Source organism: Carcharodon carcharias, chromosome 3 (genome assembly GCF_017639515.1).
Source record: "Carcharodon carcharias isolate sCarCar2 chromosome 3, sCarCar2.pri, whole genome shotgun sequence".
NCBI classification, from domain to species: domain Eukaryota; kingdom Metazoa; phylum Chordata; class Chondrichthyes; order Lamniformes; family Lamnidae; genus Carcharodon; species Carcharodon carcharias.
Genome location: NC_054469.1, coordinates 55,608,309 through 55,633,734, shown reverse-complemented (window position 1 = coordinate 55,633,734; position 25,426 = coordinate 55,608,309). Strand labels below are relative to the sequence as shown.

General features: G+C 46.6%; 1 protein-coding gene across 3 annotated transcripts in view; it reads left to right on the top strand.

Moving 5' to 3' along the window:
- The window catches only part of gad2 (glutamate decarboxylase 2), a 122,289-nt gene that overhangs the window by 3,654 nt on the left and 93,209 nt on the right, over positions 1 to 25,426 (top strand). Inside the window, exon 2 of one of the 3 annotated variants that reach the window (XM_041184232.1) lies at positions 10,106 to 10,196. The exons of 1 other annotated variant lie outside the window; for it this stretch is intronic. In XM_041184232.1, the coding sequence (XP_041040166.1) occupies positions 10,106 to 10,196 (91 nt within the window). Of the gene's footprint in view, positions 1 to 10,105; positions 10,197 to 20,230; positions 20,355 to 25,426 lie in introns of those variants that run through there. One more of the 3 variants, XM_041184235.1, reaches the window with a different exon arrangement.

Here is a 25,426-nt window from a genome sequence, read left to right as displayed (position 1 = left end):
CAGTTAGCCCACATTGGCCTGCCCCTCCTAGATCATGCCCAGGCAGCTGTGGTAGCTTTAAAAATCAAAAACAAAACTTACTTGGCCTTCGCCCTTGCAGTCTCCATCTTCAGATTGGAAGGTACCACCTCTGCTGGTGGGGCTGCTGATCTGGGAGTGCTGGAGGGCCTCCCATTGACCTTCCAGTCTCAAGAGCCTGCCTGCCACCCCTGACTGGATGGCAAGCCCACTCTTTGGCCTTTAATTGGCTCCCTATTTCAAAATAGCAGTGGACATGCATATTATACGCCATTTAGGATCAGAACCCGGAACTAGCCTCCTAATTGGTTCCCACCCCCAGTGCCCCCTGTGCCAGAAGGTCACCCTACTGGCGGCATTGGGTCTAGAGCAACATTGCCCACAGTGCTTACAAAGACTGAACTGTAATAGAGATGTCAGAAAGTTGGAATAAATGCCATTAGGTGTTGGGGGAAGAACTGGTAACAATACTCTTTCACAGATGAACCACACTGCACCTTGTCTGAGAATGCATGCCTGAGGTTGCATAGTCGTGAGCTAAGAGCTATCATATTGATAGGAGCACCATTCAAGGGAGTTTGTTTAGTTCTCTTACTTGATCTTCTGTTGACCTAAAAGATGGACAATGCTATTACACTAAGGACCCAACTTGTAAAGGCTAAAACAACTGATCAAATTCAATTACACTTAAAGCAACTCAAAAAGCAAAGAAAGTAACATTGTTCAGGGATCAGTTTTATTTTTTACAGGCTCTGAAGTTGTTAAGAGAAAACAAAGTAAATTCTCCAATTTTCTCCTTCTATACATTACTTAGGCACTGCCTTTCCTATTAAAGCATTGGTCAGCTGCACTCCAGGGATAACCCTCATTCTTCTGCTGCAAATTGGAACAGGTTTTTTATGTCATATTTTCCATTGTTTTACTGCTTCAAAGGATATCAAACAGAATTTAACAATCTTATTAATTTAGCGCACAATGTAACATCTGTTTTGTCCTACTTCTAGCTTTACCACATAACACCCAGTCTGTTTTAAAGTGTTAATAATCATAAATAACATTTAGGATGGAATCATCCCAGCTTTGCACTAAGTGCAATAGCAGGCGGGTAAAACGACATTTTACCTGCCGGCCACAATGGCAGGTTTTCACACCGCATCGTCCCAAACCTGACTCATTATTTATGCACTCCTGGTAAACCCACCATTTCCATGGCGGATGGGCTCTCATTCACCCGCTGGCCAACACCCTACCATCGCATCACGCCGGGCCCTATGTTTAAAGTCCAGCCGCAAGCACAGCATTCATTGCTTCCAGCTCACAACTGCTGCATGGAGGACATGGCCAGCAAAGGGAAAAAGACCTCAGTACCCTGCTTCAACGAAAGGTCCCCCAAGCAATGCTGGATGCCTGGAGGCTTGCCGGGATGTCCTGTATCCCCGCTCTGGCCGGAGGATGGGCAGCAATGTGATCAATCCAGCTTGGGAGGCGGTGGCAGTGGTGGTCAGCACTAATGCCCTTCAGAAGAGGCCAGACACCCAGTGCCACAAGAGGATTAATGATCTCCTCAGTTCCACCAGGGTAAGTCACTCTTCTCATCACTCTCAACGCACGCACTCACAAACCCATCACACATCCTCCACCAGCGCAGAGATACACACCTCAGTGAGACCTAGCTTTAGAGTAGTCCCAGGATCACAATCTGATGAGCACATCGCGCTTTCTGATCCACAGCAGGCAGCGGCAGTGACTGCCCAGGTGTCGGGCACTTGGAGGACTGCTGGAGGCCAGAACATTGCTGAGTCCGAGTCAGATGATGATCCTCTGGACTCGGTCATGTCACAGTTGTTGGAATTGCAAAGACAAGCTCAGGAACACCAGGAAGGGATGTCGGCTGCACTCCTCAGATTGCAAGTCACATTGGGGAAGTCCATCCGCCTTCAGGCTGAGGTGATAGCGCTAGCATTGCAATGCACCGAGGTCAACACTGGTGGGATGTCAGGCGCTATGCAAACCTTGGTCCAGGACTTCGCTCCTGCACTTCTGCACAGGCTCAACTCCATCGCTGATGCTATAGTTGGCCTCCAACAGTGTGTACGTGAGAGGGGTGCCGGGCAGCTTGACCTCATTCCAGCTACCCCTGCTCCCCAAGGAATCAGCCTGGGGTACCTGAGCATCCAAAGGGAGGAGGATTAGCAGGTGCACACTCCGAGCCCATCCATCCAGGTGACTCCGAGAGTGTCCGGCCAATCTGACTCCCCTCTCCCTGTGCCTTCAGAAGCTCCAGCTCCACAGACCAAGGAGGGTGCCACTGCCACACAGCATGGCCCTGAAAGCAGGCCGGAGCCCTCCGAGTCTCAGCCCTCCAAAGTCATCACAGATAGGGCTTCGCAGTCAGCAGGCTGCCTCCACCTCCGCTGTGGATGTCCGGAGAGCAGCAAGATGTAGCGGCAGGGTTAGGAAAGTTAAGGAGAATTAGTTGCACAGCCTGGACATGGGTGTTAATCACTTGTACATACAGTTCACTATTGTCAATAAACTCCCAAGAATGTCTTCCTGCCTATGGCTCCTTGTTCTGATGAGCAGTGTTCTTGTCACTCAGATGTGAAACCTTTCTGCACAAGGTAAATGCAGGTGTCTCAGTCCAGGGCCTCTTCGCTGTGCTCTGTACAGACTTCAGACCAAAGTGATGGTCCAGCCTCACAATCCCTGGGGACATTACTGATGTCTGAATGCCAATGGTGCTTGTCATTGCTGCCAGAATGTAGTGGGCAGGCATCACAGAGTTCTCTCATTCTCTCGATGTGCCCTCAGCACCTTTAAGGAGGGGCTGGCCCCCATATCTTCAGCATCTGTGACCAGTGCTGCTGTGTTCCTGAAGGGCTCAGGTGCTGAAGGCGGACAAAACATCAGGTGTTTCTATAGTTTCATGGCTGCGTCTCTATGATATGAGCCTGATCACGGAGCACAAGCGAGCTGCCCCATGCCAGACAAGAGTCAGACATTCTCAGAGGCTATAAGATTTATGGGGTGTCCTCACTGCATGTCATCATCATCATCCTCCTGCAATCGAGCGAACATTAGGGCCTCCACTGCATCTGCATGTCAGGAGCATTCTCACAGAGGGTATTCACGCTGCCATTAGCCAGACTGGAATCAAAGATTCACAACTGCAATGCGAGGATCTATAGGGTTACCTCACTGCATGTCATCATCCTCCACAAATCTAGCAGTTATGAGGGTCTCCTGAGAGCGCCTGCCACACCTAGCTAGTGCGAGGGCCTCACCCTGTCATCGTTGCCTCTGAGGACCTCCTCAGCTTCATCCCCGTCGGCGTCCTCCTCAACAGAGGAGACATGCAGTTCCTTCATCTCCTCCTCAGCCAGCTCGTCCCCCCATTGGAGCGCCAGGTTGTAAAGGGTGCAGCAGATGATGACAATGCGTGACACCCTCTGTGGACTATATTGCTGGGCTCCACCAGACCAGTCCAGGCACCGGAACCTCATCTTCAGCATCCCGATGGTCTGCTCCACCAAGTTGTGAGCTGCAGCATGAGCCTCATGATACCGTTGCTCTGCTGCAGTCTGAGGCCACCACACAGGTGTCATCAGCCACGGCCTCTGTAGGTAGCCCTTGTCCCTGAGGAGCCATCCCAGCAGCTTCTGTGGGCCCTGGAAGACTCCAAGGATGTGACCGACTGAGGATGTAGGCATCACGCACACTCCCTGGAAACCATGCTCACACCTGCAGGATGCATTTCTGGTGGTCGCATACAGCTGCACATTCAGTGAGTGGAATCCCTTGCAGTCGATGTAGTCCACCGTGTGTAGCGACAGAGACCTGAGCGCCATGTGAATGCAGTCAGTTGAACCCTGCACCTGTGGGAATCCCAAGATCCAGGAGAATCCAATGGCCCCTGCTGTCACAATCCCAGGTGAAATGCACAAAGTTGTGTGCCCTCAAGAAGTTGGCATCCGTGACCTCATTGATGCATTTGTGGGTGGCAGCTTGTGAAATCCCACAGAGGTCACCTGTGGAGCCCAGAAAGGAACCACTGGCAAAGAAGTTGAGCACTGCGGTCACTTTCACAGCCACTGGCAGTGGACGCCCTCCATGTCCCCTCGGCGTCAAGTCTTGCAGTAAGTGGCAGATGTCTGAAGAGATTCCATAGAATACTAGTAAGAAGGTAAATGTAAACCGTCTGGAATCTAGGCACCAAGGGCTTAAATTTCAATCTGGGGTCAAGAACCCAATGCTTGGGTAATTTCCAGGTCCCAAACCCGCCCCACATCTGTCACTTGCATGACATAAACTACCAATGTAAATGTCCTAATTGAGCCAGAGATGAGCTTCCCGACCAATTAATGGTGGTGAGACAGCAGAATGTTGGAGCTGCTGCAGAGCACTATCCTCAAAGGCAGATGGCCTGCCACTATCTTGCAGAAAAGAGGAGATAGTACATTGCAGGACCACAGTCTCACCACACACAAAAGTGGCCAAACAGCCAACCTGAAGGTTGTCTCTGATCCGGATCAAAAAGCCTTACTGGCTTTTCATCTTAAGAAATAACTTAATTGTTCCCTGCATTGAACCCAACACCTATGCATTAAGGTCACCTTAAAAAAAAATCAACTTCTGGCCCTCCCTGGGCCATTAACAATCCCTTCAAGGCACTTAATGGTCTGTTAATTGGAGGTGAGCGGGTTCCTGAGTATACACCACCTCCTCCCACCATGCCCCCACTTTGAAAATTCCAGCACATTGCCAAAGGACTCAGACATTGAAACACCATCCAGGAGCATTGTTTTCAAAGCTTACTCATAGTGATCTCGCCTCCAAGGGCAATTGAAAATCCCGGATTAGATGTCAGTTGTGACAGTTTGTAGCAATCCTGCTGCTGAGTGAAAAGGTTGTGTGTTTAAGTTCCACACCAAAGGAATGAGTGTAGGAATCTAGGCTGACACTCCAGTGCAATACCAATGGGGATGTACTCTGTTCAAGGTGCTGTCTTTCAGATAAAATAGTAAGCTCAGGCTCGGTTTGCTCTCAGGCAGATGTAAAAGCTCCCGTAGCACTATTCCAAAAAGAAGGGGAAAAACCCCTGTTGTCCTGGCCAATGGGAAATGGGGAAGTTTGCTGATGATTGCAACATGTTCAGCACTATCCATGACTCCTCATACACTGAAATAGTTCATGTCCAAATGCAGCAAGACCTGGACAATAACCAGGTTTGGGCTGACAAGTGAAGAGCCAGGCAATGACCATCTTCAACAAGAGGGAATCTAATCATCACCCCTTAACATTCTATGGCATTACCATCGCCGAATCTCCCGCTACCAACATTCTGGGGGTTATCACTGACCAGAAACTGAACTGGACTAGCTATATAAATACTATGGCTACAAGAGCAGGTCAGAGGCTAGGAATCCTGCGACAAGGAACTCAGCTCCTGACTCCCCAAAGACTATCCACTATCTACAAGGCACAAGTCAGGTGTGTGATGGAATACTTCTCACTTGACTGGATGAATGCAGCTCCCGCAACACTCAAGAAGCTTGACAGCATTCCCAGACAAAACAGCCCGATCGATTGGCATCATATTCCCAAACATTCGCTCCCTCCACCGCCGATGCAGCAACAGTGTGTACCATTAGCAGCAGTGTGTACTAAGATGCACTGCAGGAAATCACTAAGGCTCCTTCGACAACATCTTCCAAACTCACAACCACTACCATCTAGAAGGAGAAATGTCCACGAGTGTGCATGTGAAAGATATATGTGTTTCACATCATGAGGCATTGTTACACCTTCAGACTAACACTATTGTATAAATAGACATCAGGCAGTATAAGCACACTCATGAACTTAAGATACTCAGGCCATTTAGGGGAATGACCATGCACCCAAGAGAAATTCTGCAGCAAACCTGGAGCTTCTTACAGTAAGCTTCAGGTGGACTATCCTTCTTCATGTGTACTTAGCATCAGGAGCTCCACCCAGGTATACCAACCGAGTTCTGGGGCTTTGGCCAAATAGTTATAGAAACTAATGGTCCCAGAATCCTTTTACACATTTACTATTCAGTGTCTATGCAGTGGCTCCATAGTAAGCGCAGATTATCTAGCATTGGCCTGGATGAGATCATTGATCCATTTTCTGATCCCGGTGAGCTGGTCTTATTATGATATGCAGACATATTACAATGAAGTTCCCGACGTGTGGCAGCGGGAAATGCAGCCCGCCATTGACAGGTGGAGTGGACGATTGCAAACTGGTTTTACAATGTCATCAAATCAATTTTTGGCCTTCCCACCATATTGTCCACTCAATGCCCACCTGAAGCCTGACACCAGAGAGCATGAAAAATTCCGCCCATAGATCTTTGTCTTATCAATTTCAAATACCTGATATAATTTTAAAGTGATATAGATTCTACTTGTTTTGCTAAATGGCTGTCCAACGAGAGACCTTTCTGATGTTTTTTTCATTTATTCATTTATGGATGTGGGTGTCGCTGGTAATGCCAGCATTTATTGCCCATTCATAATTGCCCTTAAGAAGGTAGCACTGAGCTGCCGCCTTAAACTGCTGCAGCCCCCGTGATGTAGGCACACCCACAGTGCTGTTAGTGAGGGAGTTCCAGGGTTTTGACCCAGCGACAGATGGATGATTGCTTCTGGGCAGCAAAGGCACTGACAACCTCTGGCGCCGCCTCCCAAGCCAGAGTGTTGGCACTGATGGGCCTCATGCGACCCGAGCAGGGCTAGAGGACATTGCAGTGGGCTCCAACGGCAAGGGGCTGCAGCCTTCTTGACTTTCAGGGCCGAGTCTTCTGTGCAGCAGCCCTGAGCTGGAAGCACTGAGAGGTGTGTGTGCGGCTGCCCTTCAGATAGGGCACCTGGGGTGAGGAAGGTGCAAGATGACGGCACAGTGGGCAAATGAGAGACTGCCTGCCATTCCCGAGAATGCATGATTAATGAGACAGGATTGGGATGATACGGCATAAAAAGCCGTCATTGCAGCCGACGGGTAAAACATTCTATTTCCCGCCCGCTACCACACTTATTGTAAATCTGGGACAATTCTGCCCTTTGTTTGGCACAGTTATGGATATTTTGAAACACTTGACATTCCAGCATTGCTACTAATGACAGCCTGAGGCTGTTGGGAGTGCTGTCATATAAAGGATGCAGTGCTGCCATCGCTGCAGGAAACATTTTATTGCTCCTCGAGAGTCAGTGGCTGTCACCTGTTTTTTTTTGCATTGCTGATCTGTAAGCTCCTTCCCCAATAGCTACAACTGCCCTTGCTCAGTTGTTGTGTACATGTATAGTTGTGCGGCAACACAGAAACTATGTAAATGGGGCAGATTCTACAGAAGCAGCAACTCTGCCGAATTACAGAAATCGTTCTACTTTCAAGCAGTTTTATAATATGAATGGGATATCAAATATCTAACTTGTAATTGGAACTTTTTGATGTAAGCAAGTAATGGGCTAATTTTCCTCACTAAGGCGGGTAGCGGGAGTTGGGAAAATTCCCAGCTTAGCTCACCAGCCTCGGGAGAAAGTGACCAAAAAGGCAGGATCTTCATTGCCAGGGGGGCTGGTGAGGTCTCGAGTCAGGCCAGCTGACCCAGGAAAGAGGTCGCAAGCAGCCACAATGACTAATAAATGCTGAGGCAGGCTGTTTAAAAGGCCCGCCTCAATGCTGTGGGACTTTGTCACAGATAACCAACTGGAGAAATGGGCCAAAAAATGGCAGATGGAATTTAATGCGGAAAAGTGTGAGGTGTTACATTTTGGAAGGTCAAACCAAGGTAGGACATACACAGTAAATGGTAGGGCACTGAGGAATGCGGAGGAACAAAGGGATCTGGGAGTTCAGATAAATAGTTCCCTGAAAGTGGCATCACAGGTAGACAAGTTTGTAAAGAAAGCTTTTGGCATACTGGCCTTCATAAACCAAAGTATTGAGTATAGGAGTTGGGATGTCATGGTGAGGTTGTATAAGACATTGGTGAGGCCAACTTTGGAGTATTGTGTGCAGTTCTGGTTGCCTAACTACAGGAAGGATACCAGTAAGATTGAGAGAGTGCAGAGAAGATTTACTAGGATGTTGCTGGGTCTTAAGGAGTTGAGTTACAGGGAAAGATTAAACAGGTTAGGACTTTATTCCTTGGAGCGTAGAAGAATGAGGGGAGATATGATGGAAGTTTACAAAATTATGAGGGGTGTAGACAGAGTAAATGCGAGTAGGCTCTTTCCACTTAGATTAGGAGAAATAAACACAAGAGGACATAGCTTTAGGGTGAAAGGGGAAAGGTTTAGGGGGAACGTTCGGGGGAACTTCTTCACTCAGAGAGTGGTGAGAGTGTGGAATGAGTTACCATCTGAAGTGGTAAATGCGAGCTCACTCTTAAGTTTTAAGAATAAATTAGATAGATACATGGATGGGAGAGGTCAGGAGGGTTATGGACTAGGTGCAGGTCAATGGGACTAGCGGAATAATATTTTGGCACAGACTAGAAGGGCCGAATGGCCTATTTTCTATGGTTCTATAACAAAACAGGCCCTCCAGCCCTCACTCCTCACACCCTACACACACACCCCATGCCCTATCCATGCTGCTTCATGCCACCCCATAGCTGTCCATGCCCCCTATGCCAAGCTATGCCCCTCCACCACTCCCCATCACCCTCATGACCCCTATGCCAAGCTATGGCACTTCAATGCCCACTGGCCCTGTACAGTGTATGGTGGATCAATGAACCCTATAGTGACAATGGAACGTGTGAACAAAAAAACTTTTTTAAAAAAATAAAAGCACTCCAATGGATGTCTGGATTATCAGCCAAGCATCATAATGAGGCTTGTCTGAGAGCCCTGAAATCCATTTGCCCACTGAGACACCTGAGCTGCAGGGGAAACAGTGCTTGGTTGACAGCTCTGGCTCTCAGATCTCTGCTGTCAAGTGCACAATATTTATTTACACAAGGTTAAGGAGTTTCAAGAACTTGCAGTTTCTGTTATTGATGCTTTAAAGTGTTAGGATGATTGACACTTTTATTACCTGGTGAAAGGACTTTTTTAACATAGTAGAGAGTAATGAATGAATGACTTTTTAAAGCTTTTTTTTAACACCCTATTGTTGTTATAGGGTTCATTGGTTCTATACAGTGCATAGTGGGTGAATGGGCATGGAAATGCCATAGCTTAATATAGGGAGCATGAGGGACTGGGGGTGGGTAGAGGGGCATAGCTTGGCATAAGGGACATGAGGGGCCATAGGGGTGGTTGAGGGTTAGGCATGCAAATGACATTTTGAACTTACCTTTCTCAAAGTCTCCTCATGCAGACTATGGTTTGTAACACCTCTGAAGTGCCATGAACCACAACTCTCTAAAAATCTGACTCCATCAAAATTGTGGGAGAGTAGGACTTGCCAATTTCCGCAATGGAGACAGCCAGGTTGGGAGTACCTGGTGTGGGCTTTTGACCCGAACCAGCCTGCACCCTTTAAAGACACTCCGGAAAATCAGACAGCCTGAATGGGTTTGGAATCCTGAAATCAGGGCATGACCACCAATTTTACAGGGACCCCTACTCACCCCAACTCTGTAAAGATCTAGCCCTACGGGTTCATTAAAGTCACAATTATGATGTGTTATATCCTTATGCCAGATTGAATCTCAATATTTCTTTTTCAACAATCATGCATGTACCCAGTCCGATAGTCATGTTATAAACTTTACAGTGCGCTCTCTTTTCAGCATTGCTCCAGTCATATGGAATGTTCAAACAGCTAGTAAAAAAAAAAGTGGTGAGTTATGACTGTCAAACAACTGTGTATGTGCAAGATAGTTCATTGGTTGTTACTCCGGTCTGACAGAAAACACAGCGCAGTTTAAATGATGGAGATTCAAAAGTCAAGTATATTATTGAATGGATAGTTGCAGTGATTCTATCATACAAAAATCCTGTACTCTGTAACAGAATTCCTAAGAAAGGGCCTTTATTAACTCAACACACTTAAGGCAAATAGCCACAAATTGACGTTAATATCCAATTGTTCTTGTTTGTTCATATAGGCCATCCTAGATATTTCAATCAGCTTTCAACTGGATTAGATATGGTTGGCCTCGCTGCTGATTGGCTTACCTCCACTGCTAATACAAACATGTAAGTGTGCCGTTGCTGTTGCATTGTGAGTTGCAGTGTCTTTGTTTTGTATCAAATGGCAGTGATTGATTTTACATCTCCTTAACCAGTGAGATAATTGAATTCATTTGCTCTCTGCAAATTGTATGCCCAGTGAAATTATTTGCATTACAATATGAAAGAAAAACACATATGTTGAGTGAGGACCAGAGCTGCCTCCAAGACGGTGCCAGTCCTTGGTTCAATACCTTGCCAATGCTCAAAGCCTGACCACACCCACAGTAAAATGGCTACATGCATCTGTGAAGACGTATCCAAACAAGAGTGACAATCCTCAGGTGAAGGGGATTTTATTTTAAAATATGACCCACGTTATACTGCCTTTAGTTTCTGAAAGAATACCTGGCCCATGTGCACTGAATTTGTTCAGAGAGGAGCAGTAAACTATTGATTATGCTCTGGGCTACACATGTGCATTAATGTTAAATTACGTGAACTTCATGTAACAAATTCATCCTTACAGCAAAATTATCCTTTTTCCTAATGGAATATAATCAAAACTTGGGTCAACTGATCATTTTATCACACTGTCATTGTGTGCAAGTAGTACAGCGCTATCTTCCACATGACTGGCAAGATTTTATTAGGCTGAAATTTGTGCTGGGTAGGCAGGCACGTAAAATTACGCACAATATTTCAGTCGCCGGGTGTGCAGGGGAATCAGCAGCACACCCAACAACAATTAACAGGCCTATTAAGGTCATTAAAGTCACAATTGAATGAAATTTTTCACTGCCCATCCAACCCTATGGTTGGCGGGCAAGCAAAAAAGCCAAGTGGTCTTTGGATGTTTTAGGATACCTCATCCACGGGCAGGATGAGGTTTCCAACAGCAATTAAAAATTAAATGAAAATTTTAAAATTACATTCATAACATGTCCCTGCTCATGTGACAGAGTCACATGAGGGGATATGTTTTTAACACTGATAACTTTTTTTTTGTGCTTTTAAGTCTTCAGCTCCCTGGGGCAGCTCTGTGCTTCAGGGAGCTTTCATTGAGCACACTCACACGCATGCGCTGACTTCCGCACTCGACCCTCCTCCCACCCCTGGCAACGCTGAGTACTGCAGTGCGTGTTTCACACTGGCTGGCCATTAATTGATTCACCCAACAAGATAAAAATCCTGGCCAGATTGTGTATTTGTAAGTGAAGGGTTGCGAAACACGAAACAAGTCCGTCCGGTCGCCTGTGCATGTTGACAACACGCATTTACAGCTGATTTTGGGGCCTCGATGGATTTGGTAAAATCCTGCCTGTGAAAACTAACGCAGTGTTTTTGGTTAACGTCACTGAGGAGCAGCATGTAGGTATGAAATAGGAGGGTGCCAAGAATAGGTCCTTGGGTGACACGAGAGGTAACAGTGCAGGAGTGTAATGAGAACCCATTGCAGACAATTCTTTGGCTACAACTGGATAGGAAAGTATAGAGCCAGGTGAGTGCAGTCCCACCCAGCTGGACGATGGTGGAGAGGAGTGGGAGGAGGATGGTGTGGTCAACTGTCAAAAATTGTGAATATGTTATGGAGCGTTAGTTTACCTTTGTTACAATCACATAGAATCACATAGTTTCAGTATTGTGGCAGGGAAGGAAACCTTATTGGAGGGATTCAAACATGAAGTTCTGGGAAAGTTAGGTGCAGTTTTGAGAGGTGACGACACATGTTCAAGGACTTTGGAGAGAAATGAGAGATTGGAGGCGGATCAGTAGCTTGCAAGGACAGATGGGTCAAGGGTTTTGTTTTTAGAAGCAGAGTGATGATGGCAGATTTGTACAATGGCAGGGCAGTATGTGGGAGAAAGAACATTAACAGTATCAACTAACAGGAGAACCAGGAAAAGAAGTTGAGTGGTCATTTCAGATAAGGCTAATGATTGATAGCATTGAGCAAAGTCAAATTGTACTTGTCTACTGTTTAACAGGATGGGCGTCATAAAGACTTTAGAGAGATATGTTGAGAGGTCTGTCAAGGCTGGTACTGAGAGATAATCAAAAATAATTTTAACATGCACAGGTCACGGAATAAAACAGGAGCTGTAATGTTAGATCAGATATTTTGATACAGCCTGATTTGAGCATTTCCAGCATTTATGCTTTTATATAAGATATTTTGATTAAATGAATCTCGTGCTTTCCTTCACTGTGTGTTTAATGCTAATAATGACAGTTCAGTCAGGTTTGATTGACCCCCTTTAAAAGAGTGAGTGTTTAGCTGCCTTACCTTTCTGATCAACTCATTCAGAATAAGCCGAGTGTTAACAGCCCCTCCTATTGCAGTTATATTGTATGCATATGTGCTCTTTTCTGATCGTGATTATTGATTTTAATGACATTTATTCAACAAAGAAGAAAGAAAAGTACAGCACAGGAACAGGCCCTTCGGCCCTCCAAGACTGCGCCGATCATATTGCCTGTCAAACTAAAACATTTTGCACTTCCATGGTCCGTATCCCTCTATTCCTATCCTATTCATGTATTTCTCAAGCTGCCTCTTAAACAGCACTATCGCACATGCTTCCACCACCTCCTCCGGCAGCAAATTCCAGACACTCACTACCCTCTGCGTAAAAAACTTGCCCCACACATTTCCTCTAAAGTTTCCTCCTCTCACCTTAAATCTATGTCCCCTAGTAATTAACTCTTCCACCCTGGGAAAAAGCTTCTGACTATCTACTCTGTCCATGCCACTCATAATTTTGTAAACTTCTATCAAGTTGCCCCTCAATCTCCGTCGTTCTAGTGAGAACAATCCGAGTTGCTCTAACCTCTCCTCATAGCTAATAAGCTCCAGACCAGGCAGCATCCTGGTAAACCTCCTCTGCACCCTCTCCAACGCCTCCATATCCTTCTGGTAATGTGGCGACCAGAATTGCACGCAATATTCCAAGTGTGGCCTAACCAAGGTTCTATACAGCTGCAGCATGACTTCCCAGCTTTTATACTCAATACCCCTGCCGATGAAGGCAAGCATACCATATGCCATCCTGACTACCTTATCCACCTGTGCTGCCACTTTCAATGACCTGTGGACCTGTACACCCAGATCCCTCTGCCCGTTGATGCACTTAAGAGTTCTGCCATTTACTGTGTAATTCCTACCTGTATTAGACCTTCCAAAATGCATTACCTCGCATTTGACTGATTAAACTCCATCTGCCATTTCTCCGCCCAAGTTCTATATCCCATTGTGTCCTTTGACAATCCTCTTCACTATCTGCAACTCCTCCAACCTTAGTGTCATCTGAAAACTTAATAATTAGCCCAGTTACATTTTCCCCTAAATCATTTACGTATACTACAAACAGCAAAGGCCCCAGCACTGATCCCTGTGGAACACCACCAATCACAGCTCTCCATTCAGAAAAGCACCCTTCCACTGCTACCCTCTGTCTTCTATGACCAAGCCAATTCTGTATCCATCTTGCCAGCTCACCTCTGATCCCGTGCAACTTTACCTTCTGTACCAGTCTGCCATGAGGGACCTTGTCAAAGGCGTTACTGAAATCCATGTAGATAACATCCACTGCCCTTCCATCGTTGATCAGCTTTGCCACTTCCTCGAAAAACTCGATCAAGTTAGTGAGACATGACCTCCCCTTCACAAAACCATGCTGCCTCTCACTAATATGCTCATTTGCTTCCAAATGGTAATAAATCCTGTCACGAAGAATCTTCTCCAATAATTTCCCTACCACTGACGTAAGGCTCACTGGCCTGTAATTTCCTGGATTATCCCTGCTACCCTTCTTAAACAATGGAATATTGGCCATTCTCCAGTCCTCTGGGACCTCACCCATAGCCAGTGAGGAAACAAAGATTTCTGGCAAGGCCCCAGCAATCTCCTCCCTTGCTTCCCTCATATGGTCTAATAATTGTTATATGGAGTGGTCCTTATTCATGTTTTCTTAACAAAATATGTGCTGCATTTATATTATGTCAATGACACAATTGGCAATGCCAGTTCAAGCAGCAGCGCTGTAATAAAATCATAGAATGTTGCAACACACAAAAGAAAAAACAGAAACCAGCCATTTGAACCATCAAATTTGCACTAGCATTTTCACCACTGAACTAATCTGTTTGACCCCACTGTCCTGCTCCCTCCCTTTACTGATCACAATATACTTAGGGATGGTGAAGGCAATTTGACCCATCTAAATGCATCTTCCAGAAAGACCCTAAAGCTCCCTTCTCCCCAGTGCCCCTGAAACCCTTCCATTCACACATTGCTGCACCACATTGATTTATGATTGCAGGTGGTTTTTGCCTTCATTAATCCACCTAGAAGTCCATTGCAAGTGTGAAGAACTGCCTGATCTGTCATAAATTTACCTTTTATCAGTTTGCACCTGTGTCCCATTATCCTACTCTTGCAAGTTAACTTAAGGTAATATTTGGATTTACCTTTTCCATAGAGAGTGAAAGGGCTGAATTTTCATCTCCAGTTTGGGAAGCGTATGTTGGACCATTTCTAGACATTGTGTTTCTGACTTCAGAAAGTCAACCCTTTCACTCATTATTTTAGTCCCTGAGACTCAGTTGCAGGCTGGAGTTTGGGCCACCTCCTCCTGAGGCAGACTCGAGGCAGCAATGGAGGTGAGTGGATGCTAAGCCCGGTTGGTTTGAAGGCCAACCTCCATCTACAGGGATATTGACCCAGTTATATTCATGGTTGTTAGGCTGTCTAGCACCCACACACATATCAACTCCCTGCCCCTGCATCTCAACTCATCCAGTATCCACTAGGTACAGAGCTCATGGGCCATGTTATTACTCTGGCAAGTCTTTTCTTTTAATTTCATGAACATTTCAATCAGCCATTCAAAATTCCCATTGAAAAAATTGCCCCTCTTATAAGTTCATAAATCTGTCAATCAAACACAACTATTGAAACCCCCATTGGAAGAAAAGCTCCTTTAATCTGCTTAACATTGCCTATTTGTTTATTTGGACAACATTGGGAAATTAAAATGACTTTCAAAGAAAACTAAACCTATTACAAGCTCGTAAAACTGTCAGTCAAGAAAAGTTAGTAGTCCTCTTTAAAATACCTGGCAAAACAAATGTTTGGCCATCTTTGTAATTTAGATGGTTCATACCATTGCCAAATGCCCTCATTATGAATGTACAGTTGAGCTCCAAGACTCAGTAATGGATTAAGCCCTGTAAGGGATTGTTTACACAGCTGTGAATGGGACTGGTAGCTTTGTTTACAGATTTATGAGTGAGTAATCAGTTTATCTCTCTTTGAGGTGTTTTTTTTAACAAAGTCTGTTTGTTTATTTGGATAATATTAGGAAATGGTGAGTGAATTAAAGGTTTCTCAAAAGTCTGTGTATGATTGACAGTTTTATGACCCTGTCATGAGGGCAATTTTTTCAAAGCATATTTTAAACGTCTGGATTCCTTTTTAATTTCATGAGCATTTGATGACTTGCCAGGATTGTTATATGTCTCATTAGTCCTGTACCTTTAGATACTGCAAACATGCTGCAAATGTTCAGCTGATGCAAGGACATTAAAACGTAAAAACCTAATCACAGGGTCCCCTACATATATTAATTCCTGATTCCCCACACTGTACAATTCAGAAGAGAAGAGGACTTTATCAACTGGATAATGTATTCTAATGCATCTGAACCCATAAACTGTGCTGATCAGTTTAATGGTCTCGTACCTTTTAAGGACAGAGCCCTATGATCACTGTTTTGACAATACATTTACCTTTTCAAACAACATCTAATTATGACAGTTGCAGTTGGCAAGAGATTTAAAACATATCTAGCAAAACGTTCTGCCTCCACAGCAGGCTACCCTCAAGGTTCATGAACAGACTTAACTGGAGTAGTTTCCCACAGCCTTCAGGAACTCACCCACCTCCATGAAAATAGCAACCTAAGGGCAATTTGCATTTACAGCAGGCATTTAAATTGCGAACCTGACATCACATTTGGTGGGTGTCTTGCCGTAACCTGCCATATATCCTAACCCATGGAAAATGGCAGGCAGTGAGCATCAGGGGCTCAGTATGAAATGGTAGCCCCACACACCTCCCATTTGGTCCTCCTGATACAAATTTACTTAACGTCCGGTGACAAAAATGCATCCCATAAAGTCCAAGAGTCATTATGGCACAGAAGAAGGCCATTCAGTTCATTGAGTCTGTGCTGGCTCTCAATTGAGTCAGTCCACTCCCCAAGGTCAGGAAGTTTATTTTCCCCTAGTGCCTATCCAGTTCATCTCCACTTCCAGCACCTTCTCAAGGGCAGCTAGGGATGGGAAATAAATGCTGGCCTAGCCAGCGACACCCACAGCCCATGAATGAATTTTTTAAAACCCAGAGACAGTGAGTTCCATTTGTGATGGCATAACTGGAAGCGGTGCCATTACCTCTCTCCTGCCTTTTCCCATTGCCTGCATGATTATAATTAAAATTTAAAGTTCCAGTGGTGCACATAGGAGACATGTGTGATCACGTGACAGGGGAAGCTTTTCAATAGTGAAGTCTGCAATCAGCTAACAAAGCTACAGCTAAGGGTGGGCTATAAATGAGCCTCCTGCCCAAACAGGGAGGCTCTGCTTCATGGCCACAGCTTTCCTCCCAACTCCATTGCTATTAACATAAGACTTGAGAGCATAAATGTAGCACAGACATTTTTCAAAGTTAAATTTCACTTGTAAATATCTTGCATTTCATTGGTTTCACTTTATTAATATGAGCATCATCGCCAGTTGTTGAGACTAGCTTAACCAGGGAGCTAAATGTACTGGCATGCCTCATGGCTGGCATGCAGTGATAGCTACAGGAGAGTTAGGGACATTTCCTTTATTATGGAAGTAACAATGCTGTGTTTTTTGTTCAGTCTTATTGAATGTTCAAGTTAGTGTCCAGTGTTATACTCTCCACTCTGTGGGACTGAACTAGCAGGCTCAGCTGGTTTTCCCTTCTATACATTGTAAAGGACATTATCTGAGATCACTCTCAGTGGGGATAATTGAAATGTCGTAGGTGAATTCAAAACACTGTAATGGCTCTGCCAGCCAACACCCTGAGAGGGACACACTTGGACAATACTATCACCACCCAATAGGCCTTGATTGACTCTTCCCACCATTCCTCCCCCATCCAGAATACCATCCCTTCCCATTCACTCCTCCATGCCCTCATCCCCACCTCCTGTCTTCCCTGATCCCTCTTCCACTCCTCCATGCTCCTGACCCCACTCCAGCTCCCCTCACCTCCCCCCACCTCCCCCCCCCCACCACCTACCGCTGACTCATCCTTGCCAGTCAAGAGCCTCTATTCAAGCCACCATTCTTTTGCTCACCTCCCTTATGCCATCGAGTTAAACAAGGAAAACCTCTGATCTTTGTACAAAGCCAATTGGCGCATGCCACCTTTAAACAAATGTGAACTGGGGGCCATGAGATTTTCATGCACTACTAACTTTATCTTGAAGGTAGGATGTAGCTAAAAGAAAGTTTTACGCTAATGAGTATTCATGGTATGCAAATGTATTGCAAGTATGAACCCACCACAGGCCAACATGAGGCGCGACACATCACCTACTTTATTGCTGCATCTCAACCCACCATCTAGATATTTGTGATTTCACCCAATTAAGTCATTCTGTGCATCATGTTTCTGCTCTTGTCATCTCCATGAAATCACCCTTGCTGTGTAAAAACATTCTATAAACTACATCCTTTGACTTTCTTTTTTTAATTCCTTTTTCTTCAAGAAATTCTATGCTTGGTCAAGGATGATATTTCTTTTAGAAATGCTTTCAACTTGCCACTAAATAAATCTCTCTTCACGCCTCGAGGTTGTGGAAATTTATCTTGGATGGTAGTAACAGGATGGCATTGCCTCAGGCATTCAATTCCACCCATTTCACATGCCCATTCAAGGTGAATTTCTACACCATGTAATCTTCCAAATATTAAAGTAAAACAAAAATGCCTAATTTTCCTGGCTTATCGCTGTCTGATTTTATGAGGCATAAGGTCATATTTGGACCTTTTAACTTCCTGGTACCTAATATATTTTACCATAACATTTTGGAAAATAGTAGTCAAAGCCACCATTAGCTCTTCTCAAGCTTTAGTTAGTATCTTGAATGTAAACTAACAGTCCCAGTGATTTATTGAGCAGAGGTTTAAGTAAATCCTTTGGTAACATTGCTCTTTTGAACCATAACCTCCACTACCTGTCCTGCATCTATTTTGGACAATGCTAGAATCCCCATTCCCACCTACTCCATCAAAACTGAGAAAATCAAGCAGAGTTTTTACATTGTAAAACACTGGGAGAAGGGCAGTCCAGTAGCACATGGGAAACTGGGGTGTCCGGGTTCCCCCATATGCTGTAGAACAGGCTTGTCCAACCTTTTTGCTTGGGCGGCCACATTTAAATTTTTTTTCTCACTCAAGGGGCCAATGAGCAAATTTCACAAAAATAAGGTTTGGCACAAAAATAAACATGAATTTCAAAAATAAAGTTGGCATGTGAATAGAAACAACTTGCTGAGCCAAAAAAAATCAAAACAATTAATTGATTTTTTTTTAGAAGAGTAATAATTTAAAATGACCATTAGGGTGTGAAAGAGTGTCCAGCTCACTCCCAGTCTTGGGTGCTCACTCGCTCACAGTGGATGAGTGTGACCGAGAGTGAGTGGGTGAGACTGCATACTGGTGTGTGAGGGTGAATGAGAATCCTGAGACTGGGAGTTCGCAAGACACACCCTCCCTCTCACCCCTCACACACAGACACGGATACCCCTCACACTCATCTCTCACACTCGCTCCTCTCTCACACACACACTCTTAACTCTCACACACACGTACACTCACTGACTCACATACACTCACCCTTCTCTCAATTGTGCGATGAGTAACTCAGCTCCTGGCTTCCCAAAGCCTGTCCAACATCTACAAGGCACAAGTCAGGAGTGTGATGAAATACTCCTCACTTGCCCGGATGAGTGCAGTTCCCACAACACTCAAGAAGCTTGACACCATTCAGGACAAAGCAGTCTGCTTGATTGGCACCAAATCCACAAACATTCATTCCCTCCACCACCGACCCACAGTAGCAGCAGTGTGTACCACCTACAAGCTACATTTCAGGAATTCACCAAGGCTCCTTCGACAGCACCTTACAAATCCACAATCACTACCATCTAGAAGGACAAGGGCAGCAGATAGATAGGAACACCACCACCTGGAAGGTCCCCTCCAAGTCACTCACAATCCTGACTTGGAATATATCACTGTTCCTTCACTGTCGGTGGGTCAAAATCCTGGAGCCAACTTCCTAACAGCACTGTGGATGTACTTACACCACATGGACTGCAGTGGTTCAAGTAGGCAGCTCACCACTACCTTCTCAAGGGCAACTAGGGATGGGCAATAAATGTTGGCCCAGCCAATGAAGCCCACATCCCGTGAATTAATAAAAGAAACACTCACCCCTCTCTCACACTCACACATTCGCCCCTCACATTCTCACACTCACCTCTCTCTCACACTCACGCACTCATCCCCCTGTCACACACACACTCATCCCTCTCTCACACTCATACACTCACCCCTCTTTCATACATACACACAGACAGTCACCCCTCTCTTGTACTCACACACTCACCGCTCACACACACACACACACACACACACACACACACACACATTTATTTCGGACGTCATGGCAGTTGGGGCAGACAATATGGCAAGAAAGCCAGAAATCGGTTTCACGTCAGCATAAAGCACAGCGGGATCATCCGATAGTGTTCGCCATGGCGGAACGCCAATCCTGCTGGAGGCCAGCGTGAACCCAGCTTCTATTCTGCTAATGGGATGCAAAGTAAGGCCTGACTGGAATTGTTCCCCCATGCCAGATTTACCATTACGCTGGCGGGAAAATGCACTGCCCAGAAAACGTCTGGATAAGTGTGATGTGCAGAAGTCAAGACTTAACGTTAGGAACTTGCTCAGATCGTGGACAACCGTGGAGCAGAAGTTACTGCAGCCCTACTTCTACCAGACCCTGGAGGAACACCTACATCACATGTTGGGTGGATTCCCATGGACATAGCTCCACTGCAAAGCAGCTCACAGAAGGTGGGAGTTCTCCGTTGATGTCTTGGGTCTGCCTTGGAACATCATGGTCTTGGCCCTGAATTGCTACTGATGATTGGCAAGGCTGGGAGAGGAACGGTCAGCCATGAGTGGAAGAGGCAGGTGTACCAAAGGGGGTGGGAGAGGAAAGTCTAGGTTTGATTGGGAGAGGAAAGTGCACTGGGTGGGGATGAGGTTGAAGTAGGGGGTCAAAAGTGTCAGGCATGTGAGGTTGGGATGGGGTTGCACGGGAGAGAAGAGTGTAACAGGGGAGAATGCGGCAAGTGGGGAGGTAGGTCTAAGGGGGGGGGAAGTGTAAGGGAAGGAGTTCAGAGTGGGGAAGGAGTTTGGACAGGGAAGAACTTCGGGGTAGAAGGAGTTCAGAGGGGGCAGGACTTCGGGACAAGATGGAGTTCAGAGGGGGAGGGGCTTTGGAGGGGGGAAGGAGTAAGGTTGGAGGAGTCAGTAAAGGTGAAGGAGGGAATAAGAGGGGTATGTCCAGGTGAACATGCAAGGAAGGGGTCAGTGGAGTTAATGACTGCCTGCTGGGGAGCGAACTGAGGATGGGCGTGATAGGAGGGAAATGGTGAGTATGAGAGAGGGCAAAGTAAACTGGAAGGGTGGGAGGGTGAGAGTGTGATGGTAGCGGTAGAAGGGATGACAAGGGTGGTTGGTGGGGACTTGGATGCAGACAAGGACCCTGGGGGTGCGAAGGAGGAGGTTGGGGAGGTCAATGTGGATGGGGATGGTATTCTCAGAAAGGTAAGGAATGTTCACCTGGACATCACGGAAAGAAAAGAGTTCTGGTTGATGGTAGGGAAGTGAAATGTGATGCCAGGAGCTGCAACAGCAATGGGGGAAAGCACATGGGTGACTGGGGAAGGGAAAGGAATGGGGGGAGCTGAGCAAAAACACAACGACTACCATTTTTCTCAAATCAAAAGTGACCTGTTGGGTGGGCACAGATACTGCATGGGAGTGCAATCAATGGGTTGGCGGGGGTGCAGGTCTCCAGAATCACTCGGTGTCCAGCTGTGTGCAACTGACCTGCTCACCGGGGATGTAGTGGGAGGACTCGTGAAGCCTGTAAATGAAGCTGAAAGACACCATTACACATTATTCAGTAAAAGTGAATTTATTTTCAGATTATAAAGTGACAAAATGTATTCGCCTGTTCAATCACTTGTGATCAGGAATCCTTAACTTTTCTAGGCCTGCTGCTTCTTCCAGGTGCTGCCTTGACATTCACAGGAGGAATGGAGACAGTCTGTGCAATGGCTGGCCCTGTTGCCTCTGATGACTTCGGCATGGGTCCTCTGGAGAGCTGAGGCCTCGGGGGCCTCGCCTTGTTTTGGCTGTCCTCCTGTCGTCCACCTGCTCCCTCTGCAATGACAAAGGATGAGGTTGAGTGGGGGTCACAGGCAAAGGGGACCTGGAGGGAGAGATTCCTGAGTGGATAACTCAGGGATGTCCAGCTGCAGCTTCTCCTCTGTTCAGGTGCCCAAGGGCCCCAGCCTGACTCCTTGATGGGGAGGAGCACCTGGAGGGACATCGAGGTGCCCCATTTCTCTCTCACATTGCCACTGCAGGAACTCACCCATGGCTACCACAATGGAGTGCAGGTCTGTGTGCATCTCTGCATTCTGCTGGACCAGAGTCTCCATGTCATCCACCATCTGTCCCATGGAGACCTCCATGCGCATACATGTGGGCACCACTTCATCAGAGAGCAGGCGGTTGCACTCCACTGACTCATGTGCCACTCTCTTGAGGGCTTCCAACAGTTCTGCGTTATGTTCCCCTGCCTTCTGCTGACTCTCCAGGATGAGCTGGAACGCCAAATCCAGAGGTTCATCATCTGACTGGGACCTCACAGATGCCTCTTCCACAGCAGTGCTCCTACTGGCGGGGAGCTCAGCTGAACCTGCCTCCTCCTGCTGTGGACACGTGTCTGTGCGGTGACCATCAGATTGTGAACCCAAGATTACTTCTAGATCTAGGTTCCACCAAGGTCTGTGCCTCTGCGCTGGTGGAGGGTGAGGGCAAGCGCTGTGACGGGTCTTCTAGATTGCTTGTTTCCAGCTCTTCAATGGAGAAGGTGTCCTCTTGGCTGGAGGTGAGGACCTAGATGGAGATAAGGGATTGGCTGGCTGAAGGTGTCAGTCATTCGGCAGAGGTCTATATGAACCAAGGTAGAGATAATTAAGGCAGAATAGTCAAAAGCAGGAGAGAGAGCACTCACAATTGCATTGCAAGAGGGATGATGGGCAGCAGGACCCTCACCGTCACCGCAGGCAATGTCCATGTCCTCACCAATCAGCGTGATGGCACACTCCTCAAAATGCGTGAGGGGTCTAATGTGGGCCACCCCACCACCCCCCACACACACCACCCCCCCCCCCCCCCCACCCCCCACACCCAATCTGGGACCTCTCCCTGCTGCTTTCAGCCAGCTTGTCCTGCATGAAAACAGATGGATAGTGTGTGAGCAGGACACATGTCACTGTATGGAATGTTTGTGTGGTGAGCGGAGCCAGGGACGGAATGAGGAAATGAACTCCAGAGGATATGAGCCTTATGGGGATGTGAGGGTGTGTGTGAGAGCTAGTGGTGTTGTCCCTTGAGGTGTATGGTGTATGAGTTGTACGCATCGGGGGTATGGAGAGGGAGCAGGAGTATGGTGTTGAATTAGAGGATCAGCCATGATCATATTGAATAGCGGAGCAGGCTTGAAGAGCCAAATTACCTACTTCTATTTTTCGATGTTTCTAACCCTGTGGATGTGTGATGGGTTTGTGCATGTGTGAGCTGAGAGTGATGAGGTGGTTGACTTACTCTGATGGAACGCATTAAAGCACTCATCCTCTTCCTGCACCGGATGGCTGACCTCCTCTGTGCTCCGGTGGCGCTGACCGCCACTGCCATCGCCTCTCAGGCCAGATTGGTAACTCTGGTGGACCCCCTGCAGCCAGAGCAAGAGTAGAGGACATTGCTGCAGCTTCCCACTGCATCCAGCAGGTGCCCCAGAGAGACGTCACTAAATTCGGGGGCTGTCGTCTTCTTTGCTGTCAAGGCCATTTGTCGCCTGGAGCAGTCCTTGTCTAAAGACATGAAGTAGGCTGCACTCTGGTGCACATTAAATATAGGGCCCAAGCACTGAGATCACAGCGTGGCAGGCAAATCCGAGCCCGCTCACCGGTGTTCATCATGAATGCATAATTAATGAGGTAGGATGCGCCCAGAATGGGACGATACAGTGCGATAAGCCACCATTGCAGCCAGTGGGTGAAATGTTCTTTATCCCGTCCGCAACCACACTTTGTGCAAATCTGGGACGATTCCACACTAAGTAGATTTAGATTTTCTCTTTGTTCAGACATTCTTTTATTTTACTAATATCGTTTAAATTTGGTCTGGTATGTCTCTGTTCACCTGTGAAATCCTAATTTCAACACTCTCCCTTGCTGCATTACACTTGCTTTATAGCCTCTTTATCTCCCATTTAAATATCCCCTATTGCTGATCTACAATTCTACTTGCATCTTTTCCTTCAATCATTCTGGACAAAGACCCTTCTCAACTTGCTATAATTTTTTTTTCTCTTCTTACATTGAACCTAATTATATTCTGCTCACTGCCTCCCAGATGTTCCCTGGCTTTTATGATGCTCATTTTCTCTACTTCATTACCCAGGACCATGCCGAGTTGCACTGTCCATGCTGGAGTAAAGCTGATGTTGCTGGTTGTGTCGATCCCTAATTCTGTAGGTGATTTCTTCTCATGCATTGAAGGCAAAGTGTTATTGGCTACAAAGAGACTAACTGTCAGGCTGAGCACCCTGTTTTATTCTGGCCATGGACTAGCTCTGGCAGCATTTTTCACATTACTGGACAATACAAACTTCCTCCTATCAAGAAAGGACCATGCACAGAAAATTGCTCCTAAGCACTTATAAACGTTTTGCAGTTGTTTCAGTATTAGTGTCAGTGCTCTGAATTCCACATTGCCTTGAGAGGACGAGCACCATTATGTTTACAGAAATGGTTCGCAGGCACACAATAAAAAGGGACATTGTTGGACTCTTTGATACACAGGCATCTAATGCAAGTGAACACTGTTCACTATTTTGTAATAATTAAACTTATTAACGGAGAATTATTTCAACCACAGGAGACTTCTATGTGCATTTTCAGTCATTTTGTTTGCTAAGGGAGTATTCTATTCACAGGGCAGAATTTTGCCCTTGGTGTGCAGGATTGGTAGGGGTGGGCAGCAGCAGTCAGGAATTCAAACACCGCCCACGATCAGCAGCGCTCCGCCATTTTGCATGGGCGGGCCAATTAAAGTAGCTTGGGAATGAGTGTGAAGGGATGGGTGGGGCATCATGTCCGCTGGGTCGAATGGCGACCCGGTGGCCGATTCAAATTTGGCCTTGGAAGCCCCTGGAAGGCTGCCTCAGAAGGACGCTAAAGTCTGGTCAATGGGGGCTATTGCAGGTGGACACAGCAGGTGGGAGGGCAGGCAGGCAGGGCAGTAGGCCCATCGTTTCTTGGATGAGTGACTCACTGCCCTCCTGGAGGAGGTGGTAGCCAGAAGAGAAAACCTTGTCCCCAGAGACAGGAGGAGGAGCACCCCACACCTCCGCCCCCCCGCCCTCCCCCCCCCCACCTCATCAAAAAGGCCTGGGAGGAGGTGGCATCCAGGGTCAACAGCCACGATGTGGTGATGTGCACATGGCTGCAGTGCCAGAAGCGCTTCAATGATATGCGATCGGGAAGGGTGAGTACCGTGTTGGCATGGGTCACTTTACAGAACAGTTAAGAGCTGCCCATCTGCCTGTGGACCTCAGAGGTGTTAGAGTGTGAGTGGTAAATGTCAATGAGACAGAAGTTGGCCAAGGGGGTGAGTCCTGGCTGCTTGGACTGAGTGCCTTGTGGCTCCAGGGTCACGAATCGGCTGAGCCCTGTGAGGTGTTCCTCAGGTGGGATTGGCCATGCTGCAATGGCGCTGCAGGTAGAGAGTGGACTAATCAATGCTCCTCTGCCCTTCCAGAAGAAAACATCCCATAACAATGC